Here is an 11,005-nt window from a genome sequence, read left to right as displayed (position 1 = left end):
TTGCACAAGGAAATAGTTAAAAAATGTAATAAAACCATATTTTGCATGTAATAAATAATTATATTTGGTTTTCTTGGTACAATAAGGTTGCTGCATTTGAAATTTCCGCCCTGGGATGCGCTATGATGCAGCGACTAAAGAGGGTACGCTTACACGACACGTTCGGGACCAGGGTAGGAATATCACATCATTCCTTAATTCGAGATTCAAACGGACTTCGCCCTTCGCCCACGACTTTCTCCCGTGGCTTCGCCTCCTAGCAAATTTTTCTACACATGGTTCGATTCGTCTCGGCTACGTAGAGGCGTACGATTAAACAAACAAATAGGGAGGAAAATGAGGGGTGTCAGGAAAAAAAAGAAACAAAGTTGTTGAACACCACGGAACATCTACGTCGTTGGTATTCACGTTGTACGTTTCTAGAAAAGCAACACCCTCCTAGAGAGCGGCTTGGGATGCTACCGTCAAATGCTACAGATCGTCAACAATACATTCGTCTGACCTAACCTCGAACCCTCTGGGATTCTCATTACGTTTCAACAGCGTCGCAGCATTAACGTCACCTGTGCCGAATGTGCAAAACAGGATTTTCATCGTCACAGTGGATGCTTAGAAATTTTCAAAGCTTTTTTCTGCACGTAAGTTGTAAACATGCTTCTTTTTTTTTGTTATTGTGCTTACTCGTCACTGAATGATTATTTGTTTTGAAACTTTCTACTTTCTTTTTTTTCTCGTGTTTCTTCTAGTGTGATGCATGGAAACGTGACATTTGAATGACGATTCCTCTAAAAATTTTTTGTTTATATTCTGTAAGTGTGAATGAACATGTAATTATACTGCACAGTAGTGATACAACCAAAGTATATTTCAAGCATTAATTTGACTGTATGATTTTCAATGATTTACAGGTGCATACAATGCAGAATGTGTAATTATACTTGAACTTTGGTTAGCTTGGTTAGGACCTTTTATTTCAAGGAACATAGTTTATGTTAAGAAGTGAACTTTGTTCAATTTGTTTCCCTCTCTATAGAATGTACATAATGTTCTATTAATATATGCATTAATTGATACACTGTTGAATTAATTATTTATGACATTGTTAAAAATAGACAATAGAGATAATTAGGATTATTAAAGGCAGAGTAAGATTTGCATTTATGACTTATTAAAAATGTAAAGCAATCCTATACCACTAATACTTTTCTCACGATCAAAAAGAAATAGTATGGAAAGAAAAAGTTTTTAGTATGGAATCAGTTTGAAAACAGTAAATATAAATCCTTTTAGACATACCAAGATGTAAATGTTTTACTGTTATACTTGAAGCAACATTCTAAATATTATATATATGGTGCAGCTAAGTATAATGCAGCATTCTATTGCTTTCTTTAAAACCATATTGACCGTTCATTTTCATTTTCGTAAAGAATGATTAAAATTGATACTGAACATTCATTATAGAATTATAATTAATTGCTTTAATTAAGAATAATCTATAATGGTCCAAAATTATGTTATTTTATCACGTGTTATGTTATATTAATGAAAATGATAAATAATAATTATTACTCAGAAAGTGATTTATGATGAACAAATTTGCATCTGAATGCTGGTGATGAACGTGTTAATCAAAGAAGCTTAATTTAGTAGAGAGAGATTATCAAGAGACTGACATTATCAATGGGTTAAAATTTATCGGTTGTATCCCCAGTAGAACACTCTTGCACTAAATGTTTTCAAACAAAATATTACATTGACCTTATTGCAATAAGCATGTCTCGTTACTTATCCATTTTATTGTTTATCAATATCCACAGTACAATACACCACAGAATAATCTTTTCAGCTGTATTTATCTTGGGATAAGAGAAACAGTTGATTATCACCTTCTTTTATTTTAAGTAATTTTCAGTTGCAGAGCACAATTATTTCACTTTTTACTTTTTAAGCTGGATGTCTGTTTCACGCAGCCGAGTTCCGCGAATTCGTTTCTAGTACGTTTGCCTTTGACTGTACATAAACTGCGTCGATGCCTCGTGAATCTTCAAGCGATAAAAGCTAAATAAACACAATTGCACCTGCTATTCCAAACTCTGGAAATTCTACGGAAAGAAAAAAATCGTTCGTCTTACTTCGAGTACCATGGAACACTGCCACGTCAAGGCGATCGTTGATAATCCGATAAGGAGCGCATACGTAATTCTCTGATAAGCGTTTTTTATTCTCTCCGAGTTTATGATTACTCCTGCTGAAAAGCGGGAAAATTTCAAAAGTGAAATGAACAATTTATTAGCAGTTAAACGATCATTAATGGAATTCATTGATATTAATTAAAAAAACTTACAAAACTTATATTTTTGAACGTTGAACTTTCCGAGCGTTACCGATAATCGGTATCGCAGATTAAAGTGCACGATAAAAAGAGATTATTCCGAGTAGCTTCACTATACAAACAATGCAAGATAGCAAATTGAAGGCAACTATCGTTCTCGTTAAAAAGCATCAATTAAAGAAACGTTACATTATTATGTATGTTTACATAAATTATATAAACGTACATTATTTTATAACAAACGTTCTACGAATTTTCAACTAAGTACTCGTTCAACTATGTTGATACACGATGATAAAAATGGTCTATTAATTCTATAGGTACGCATAGATAAGGATAATAAGGTACACACGTGTGTTTTCAAACTTTCCAAGGTTAGTACTCGAGTTATTATTTGAAGAAGTCCATATGCAGTCTGTCATAATATCTGAATATTTTCAACGTGAGAACGCAAAAAAGTGGATGGTTAAATTGTACCGCGTTGTATCTTTTATTCATAAAGTATTTGATCCGTCACCGACAGGTGTTCAGTGCGATAGATAATTCAAAAATTAACTACTCAAATGCAGATGCAGTCTAATTGCCTTCTTCGATAAGAGGGATATAAACGACCTCACAGTCTCATCTAGATTGTTCTAGACACTTGAACAATTCTAGTAGTTTTCCCTTTGCGCTCGGATTAAATTTGGAGATGGGTATCGTAATTTTTTTGTGAACTTTAAATATATCTTTATTCAATACACTCATCTAGTGATATGTTTTTGTATAAAAATTATGTTTTATAATTCTCCATCGTGTGGTATTTTTCAAAACACCTTTCTTTCTTTTTGCCATTTTGGAGAATTATTTTGAAATATTTTAAGAAGAGAGAATGTCTAATTACTGTTAAATACAATTTATAAAATGTTCTTTGGAATCCATTGCCGAACGTTGTCGATTTCATTAGGTTCAAAAGAGGACTGACTCGTCGCTGCGTTTTGCATGACGAACGCTGGGTGGCAACATTTGTTTAGATTGGATTTCGTTATCTCCAGTCGATGGAGCACTGTATTAGTTCGTGAATAGGTTCCTTAGGCATTGAGGTTCGTATAGGAAAAGTGAAATCTGATACATGAATGCATACGATTCGTATAGTTCCTTGCTGTGCTGGCTGAGAGCAGACATACGAGCGGACCGGTAAAAAGGCTTTGATGACTGAGAGTGGACATACGAGTGCAAAGGGTTAAATTGTTATAATCGTGATATGTGAAACCAGTTTGTAGAAATAATTGCGTGGAGACGCGTGGAAAACTATGTAACGCGTGGTAAAATAAAAATACCGTTAATTAGGCGTACCAGTATGTTAGAAAATCCCAGTGACCCACCCTAATAAAGCAGGGACGACGGGCACATGGCCGTCTTACGACGACCATCGCGGGGTAGAGGCCTGACGTCCGGGCCATAAAACAACCCTAGGGCCTCAAGTTTCGCGGGGACTAGGAAACCTCGCGGAACGGGAAGAGGGCATTCGTTTGGAGACCTTTGGAAAAGGCATTCGTCCACAGACCTTGGAAAGGCATCCTTCTCTTGAGGACATTACTTCGCCCACGGAATCTGTTTATATAATATATATAGTATTTTTGAAACCGAACTCAGTTAGCGTGTCAATCATTTTTCTACCTCGTCTTACAAGTACAAAACATTGCAATCTCCATTTTTGTGTCATTGGGCGCTCATGAGAGTTCATCTGAGAACCGCAACATACCAAAAAAGGCTTGCCGGGCCATTCGTTTTGACGTGCGTTTTAGAATATTTTCAATGGCGTCAGTGATTCATGCAAACGATAAACAAATGTTTCCTTAGTTTTATCGTAGTTCCGTGACCTTGCAACAATAGGGTTCATGAAGTCTTCTTGCGTTAGTAAATGTACAACTAACGCTAGACGATAGTTCAAGGTACTTAGAATATCAATAATCAACTGTCTGTGTAATACTTTCACCGAAGACATATGTGCGTTGACCACTGTTGTAATATGGTGTTATCTTGAAATCTTTCGAGATTTCTATCGTATTCTAATGCTGTGATTCATTTATTACAAGTTTGTCGTGGCAAATGTGTACATGAAATGTGTCTGTTTATAAAGGTCCATTAGAATGAATTTATTGCGGAAAATCCAGAATCGACGAGTTCTTTCCTTGTTCAGACCTGTGTGTATCACATGTGAATAGATTAGGTGGGGAAACCGTGTAAGAAAAGTAATGTGACTATATAAACTGTCTCAAATTGTCAAGCTTCCTACTCGAGGTACTTTGCATTCGGAAATGTTTGCTATCAGCGTCATAAAGATGAGATACGAATTTCGGTTGTAACACATGTCTAATCCGGTTTTCGGGTTCTTTACGAACGAAACACGACGGTACTAGAGTCAAGTGCTTAATCTACGATCAATTTTGATTTAATTAATTATAAAAGCAAGAATTCGTGGAAAGTTCAATCACAGGTAGACAGCAACACTTTCATTATCTTATCAACTTTTATCGGTCACTTTAATCTCATCGATGCAGTCGGTTCTCAGCATTTATACAAGTGCAACTTTTGTAATGTGTCTGAAGATGGCTTATATTGGCACTATGTCATAACTGTATCGGTATGAGGTCCAAATTGTTAATTCTTAAGTTCCAAGTCACTTAAATTTTTAAGTTCTGTTATCAAAGTTCAAAAATTTCGAAGTCTATTTTGAAATTCTAGATTCAAACTTTTTAGTTTTCAAAGTTTTATAATGGTACTCTCGGTTGACAAATTCTCAAAATTCCAAATTACAAATTCCAAATTCTCCAAATTCCAAATTCTCCAAATTCCAAATTCTCCAAATTCCAAATTCTCCAAATTCCAAATTCTCCAAATTCCAAATTCTCCAAATTCCAAATTCTCCAAATTCCAAATTCTCCAAATTCCAAATTCTCCAAATTCCAAATTCTCCAAATTCCAAATTCTCCAAATTCTAAATTCTCCAAATTCCAAATTCTCAAAATTGCAAATTCCCAAAATTCCAAATTCTTAAAATTCCATATTCCCAAAATTCCAAGCTCTCCAAATTCCAAATTCTCCAAATTCCAAATTCTCCAAATTCCAAATTCTCCAAATTCCAAATTCTCCAAATTCCAAATTCTCCAAATTCCAAATTCTCAAAATTACAAATTCCCAAAATTCCAAATTCTTAAAATTCCATATTCCCAAAATTCCAAACTCTCAAAATTCCAAATTCTCCAAATTCCAAATTCTCCAAATTCCAAATTCTCAAAATTACAAATTCCCAAAATTACAAATTCTTAAAATTCCATATTCCCAAAATTCCAAGCTCTCAAAATTCCAAACTCTCAAAATTCCAAATTCTCCAAATTCCAAATTCCCAAAATACCAAATTCTCAAATTTCCAAATTCCCAAAATTCCAAGTCTCCAAATTTTTAAACAAACAAAGTTCCAAAATCACCCCCTCTGAAATGTGAAAGTCAAACACTAAATTTCACTGTATACTTTCAGCCAAGCTCGGACGTGTATGATGTAAGGGGTTCGTTAGTATGCTGGAAAAGCGGCGGCTTCATGCCTTCGGTTCGCCACCATGCACCCTGATTTTTGTGGTCGCTTTGGCACTGACTGGATGCTTCTCCTTTTGGCTTCACATCGACGGATCCGGATCCCCGACACCTTACAGTGTCGGTGGCGGTTCGGCACCCGGATACCTGCTGATCCTTCCCGGAAACGCGACGCCCTCTCCACAGCCATACTTACTGCACGAACTTCCGTTCGGTGACAGGTCCACCCTGATCGATATAAAGGACTTCAAGTTCACGATCAACCACGATCCGTGCAATCGGACGCATCCGTTGCTGTTGATGCTGGTTCATTCGGCGCCCGAGAATTTTGTTAAGAGGAACGTCGTCAGGGAGACCTGGGGTCAACAGTCACCGGATATAACTCTGCTCTTTCTCGTTGGCTGGTCAGATGAATATCAAACCAAACTGGAAGAGGAGAACAGGAGATTCAAAGATTTGATACAAGGCAACTTTCTCGATGCTTACAGAAACATGACTTATAAGCATGTGATGGCATTGAAATGGGCTACGTATCATTGTCCAAGTAAGGGAATGATTACTGGACATGTATACTAGGGTGCTATGTTGGCTTCCTTATGTTTAAATGTTAGAGGAGGAATCTGTAGCTTATGTTTCTCCTGAAGAGTAAATTATAAAATATAAACTTTAGCTAAGATCTAAGGTATTTCCTGATTGTAGATTATCTTGGATCTCTCAGAGCGTAGGTTTTCTTTAGGGACTAAATTTCCCTCTAGAATTGATGTCTTTCTCAGTGTGGAAAAACTATAGACTTCTGCTAAGTTCTCCTTATGACCTAGGTTTTTCCTAGTGTCTATATACCCTTGAGTTCTGAAGCATGTACTTATTCTTACCAGAAGGAAGCCTACACTGCATCAGAGTATACAATAACCTTGAAATACTAACTGCACAAGACTCTTGTTTGGACTATGTAAAACATCTGTATTTTGTTTCAGGTGCCAAGTATGTACTAAAGTTAGACGATGATGTTTTTGTTCACATACCCGCCATGATGGATTTCTTGACGCATGGTCTGTCACCGTGGGGGGCCAGACGGTTGATCCTGTGCGATCTTCTGTCAGCAGGCACCGTGAAGAGATCCTGGCGTTCCAAATGGAGGGTTTCGCCTCAAGAGTACCCTGGTAGACATTATCCTGCGTACTGTGCCGGATGGGCTATACTGTACTCCCCCGATAGCGTATTCCTTTTGTATCGCGAGGCGCAGAAAGAGCCTTATTTCTGGATCGACGATGTTCATATTACCGGGACGTTAGCTAGGAAAGTTAATATAACTCAGACCTCTCTGCATTATCTGGTGCTAACCAACGAGAACATGCAGGACCTTCTGTCCAATCCGAGTTCTCGTAGGGAGTTTCTATTTGGACCTCCGAATCTCAATGAGAATGAGATAAGAGCCTTACAAAGTCTGGTCATCAAACCACGGCCTAGCAGCGAAAGCCTATTGAATTGAGACATTCGTTGGGTCCTTACGAATGTCTCGTTCAACAACATTTTTGGTGTCTGATGTATTTCTCTTTTTTTTTTGCTATTTTCAAACCACCTTGATTCTGTATACACAAGAAGTGTTCAAGTTCGTGCACAGTATGGTTTATGTACCTACGAAGCGTTACAAATGTAAGTTACGCACTTATCTCATGGAATGTTTTTAATAGGTTACGACCTCTTTTGTGGATCTTAATTACAGTCAAAGCACTATATATATATATTTTTTTGTATATACATTATTTATATGTGTATTTATGATTAAGTTTTTTGTACTTAGTTAGTAACAGTTTAAAGATGCTTATTTGAAGACTCACATAATTGTAAGACGAGACGAAGCGCTCGTACCAGTATTAACACCTCATAGGAACAATTTTCTGTATAAATCGATCAATGTGTCACGAAAGTAAATAACGTAATTTGAAGGTTTTTCGAGATTAAGCTCGCGAGAGATGATATTTATAGATATGATATTACATATACCAAAATTTAAAGTATCGGATTATTATATGAAAATCTCAGACGAGTTAACGTTTGTTAGATAGCAATGAGAGTACAACCCGAAATGAAGGGTCCATTTGCAGGTCAAAAACACGTAAACTGTAATGATTCTTGTATCATGATAACGTTCTTTAAGCGATTCCGTGGAAATTCTAAGTTCCTTAATATTTAAGCGACTACAGTAAAATCGTCAAGCACTTTCTTTTTACAATTTACCGTTAATGTAATATACCTCAGTATACATATATGTAACCAATTTATATTCCTCTTTCGTTCTCTTTTAAGTATAGAATACAACGAATACGATTTACAAAAGGAATACATGAATTTCCGCGAGAAAAACGAAGAGAAAGAGAGAATATGTTTAAAGAAAAGAATGTTTATCTTAATGTAAAAAAATTAACACGCTTTATCGTTGCTTTAAATGAAATGAGTATACATTTTTCGATCGATCAGTATGTACTTATCGCATATACGTACAAATCGTTGGTGACTATTAGTTAGCGAATTGTCTTCTCTATCATTGTCTAACGTGGGATATATACAGTTTTTACTTATTTATTTAATGTACTTTAACTATAATGTAACATTTACGTCGCATCGTGTGAGAAATGAAATGTTTCTATTGTGTATTGCCGAATATGTCCATATAGCGGTGGAATAAAATCTCGTCTGTGTCATTAAATTCGATCAGTGTTTCTTTTATTGAGATTTTTTGTCTTTTATTAAAGACAGAGAAACAATAGTGCAGTTATGGACTAAAAAATTGGCGTCCATCTAGCGGCGAAACGGGTGAACTAAACCTAAAAAATGAGGGTCCGAACACGCAAATAAGGAAAATAAAAAAATGAATATTTCGGCACTTTGGCGACGTAGTATGGTTCCTGATGCATTTAGAAACAAATTTCTATTAGAGTTTGATGCCTTTTGATGCCTAATAAAGTCAGGAAATCAATTTTTGTCGAATTTGGTCCAAAACGATACAGGTGGCGCCATCTAGCGGCGAGCGGCAGAACTACGAAAAAGTAAAATTTCGATTTTCTTCGAAATTAGGCAATTTTATTTATTTCTGAGGGTCAGAAATTGTTCTGTGACATCTCTAGGACCTATATAATGCCACAAGAATCTCCTCAGAACGCTAGAAAAGAAAATAGAAAAATAGTCCAAAACATGGACTAAAAAATTGGCGTCCATCTAGCGGTGAAAGTTGGAACTACAAAAATATAAAAATGCGATTTTCTCGAAAATTAGCGAACTTTGAGTACTTCTGAGGCTCAGAAAGTGTTATGTGATCGCATTAGAAGCATTATAAAGCAATTAAAATTTCCTGAAGGCTTTAATAAAGAAAATAAAAAAAATGTCATTTTATGGAGAAAACTAGTGGCGCCATCTAGCGGCGAAACCGCGAACTAAACTGAAAAAACGTATGTCCGAAAACGCAGTAAAGGGGTCAAATAGAAATTGATTTTTTGGGCTTAATTGGCGAAAAAATGAATAACATATTTAACAAATATTGCTTTAAAATGTCTAAAGAAGCATACTACGTCGCCGAAGTTGCGGAATATTACTTTTTATATTTTTCCTTAACGCGTGTTCGGACATTCGTTTTTTCAGTTTAGTTCGCAGTTTCGCAGCTAGATGGCGCCACTAGGTTTCTCCATAAAATGCCATTTTTTTTATTTTCTTTATTAAAGCTTTCAGGAAATTTTTATTGCTTTATGATGCTTCTAATGCGATCACATAACACTTTCTGAGCCTCAGAAGTACTCAAAGTTCGCTAATTTTCGAGAAAATCGCATTTTTATATTTTTGTAGTTCCAACTTTCACCGCTAGATGGACGCCAATTTTTTAGTCCACGTTTTGGCCTATTTATTAATTTTCTTTTCTAGCGTTCTGAGGAGGTTCTTGTGGCATTATATAGATTCTAGAGATGTCACAGAACAATTTCTGACCCTTAGAAATACATAAAATTGCCTAATTTCGGAGAAAATCGAAATTTTAGTTTTTCGTAGTTCCACCGCTCGCCGCTAGATGGCGCCACCTGTACCGTTTTGGACCGAATTCTACAAAAATTGATTTCCTGGCTTTATTAGGCATCAAAACGCATCAAACCCTAATAGAAATTTGTTTCTAAATGCATCAAGAACCATACTACGTCGTCAAAGTGCCGAAATATTGCACTTTACATGCGCAGTAGAATTGACATAGGCGGCTCATGTACGCATCGCAATGCTGACACAAAGTAATTAATTACTAGTTACCTAAACATTATTTATGAACTTTTATGACTGGACCACGTTAATAATGCATTGCTGACCATTCTTCAATCATAAAAGTGCACAAAGTATATCCACAAAATGTGTAATTAATTATTCAAAGTGACCTCGTATGTACTGCTTGTCACAGTGGCTGGCCTTAGGTTATTAGTTAATAACTAATTAATTTCATTAAAAATCTGAACAAAGATGATACGACAAAGTAGCTGAGGGATCACTAAACATTCTCTTATATTAAAAGTGCATAAATTGTGTTTAGAAAATGTATTATTAATTATTTCAAATTAGCTCATGCGTACGATGTATTCCGCTGACATCGTGTTGGATATTAATTAATAACTAATTATTTACAATAAAAATGTAAACATATGTGATAAGAGAAAGTGGCTAGAGAATCACTGAACATTCTTTAATCATAAAAGTTCATAGACTCTGCTCAGAAAGTGAGTAATTAACGATTTTGCATACTCATTATCGTGTATACATATATGTATATTATAAGTAAAATTACAACTTAAATTCTAATCGTAGCTCTTAGCTCGATATCGTTTTCTAAAAATTATTCTTTAAAACATTTTTAGAAAACAATATCGATTACCAGGTCACACCACGTGGAGGTGGCTACGATAGTAACCCACCCTAACTCCAAATCCCTTCCACCCTCCAAATGCAACCTCATTTATCGGAAGGATAAATGAGTTTTGACTCTACTTAGCTCACAGGCTCGCATATACAAGCTCTTTACCACAATCCAGCAAAGAACTTGTATCACACACACACACACACACACATACATTA

The 11,005-nt window shown here is 35.8% G+C and overlaps 1 protein-coding gene across 6 annotated transcripts; it reads left to right on the top strand.

Moving 5' to 3' along the window:
• Positions 1-49: 49 nt before the first annotated feature.
• Positions 50-8,615, top strand: LOC100881282 (beta-1,3-galactosyltransferase 5). 6 transcript variants are annotated; one of them, XM_012289230.2, is made up of 4 exons: positions 50-638; positions 1,953-2,199; positions 5,856-6,452; positions 6,883-8,615. In XM_012289230.2, the coding sequence occupies exons 3-4, from the start codon at positions 5,894-5,896 to the stop codon at positions 7,395-7,397; spliced, it is 1,074 nt and encodes a 357-aa protein (XP_012144620.2). In that variant the 5' UTR covers positions 50-638; positions 1,953-2,199; positions 5,856-5,893; the 3' UTR covers positions 7,398-8,615. The 6 variants fall into 6 exon arrangements, with proteins under 6 accessions (XP_012144620.2, XP_003705021.2, XP_076387458.1 ...); XM_003704973.3 differs by lacking the exon at positions 1,953-2,199 and having other exon boundaries at positions 51-638; XM_076531343.1 differs by lacking the exons at positions 50-638; positions 1,953-2,199 and adding an exon at positions 3,424-4,269.
• Positions 8,616-11,005: the final 2,390 nt, after the last annotated feature.

Source organism: Megachile rotundata, chromosome 4 (assembly GCF_050947335.1).
Source record: "Megachile rotundata isolate GNS110a chromosome 4, iyMegRotu1, whole genome shotgun sequence".
Classification (NCBI taxonomy): Eukaryota; Metazoa; Arthropoda; class Insecta; order Hymenoptera; family Megachilidae; genus Megachile; species Megachile rotundata.
Note: the sequence above shows the minus strand (reverse complement) of the source record. Positions and strands in the feature narration are given on the sequence as shown.

Coding starts and splice junctions, on each gene's coding strand:
- LOC100881282 (XM_012289230.2), top strand. CDS start 5,894: ATGCTGGAAAAGCGGCGGCTTCATGCCTTCGGTTCGCCACCATGCACC. Junction 6,453..6,882: donor GGCTACGTATCATTGTCCAA/GTAAGGGAATGA, acceptor ATTTTGTTTCAG/GTGCCAAGTATGTACTAAAG.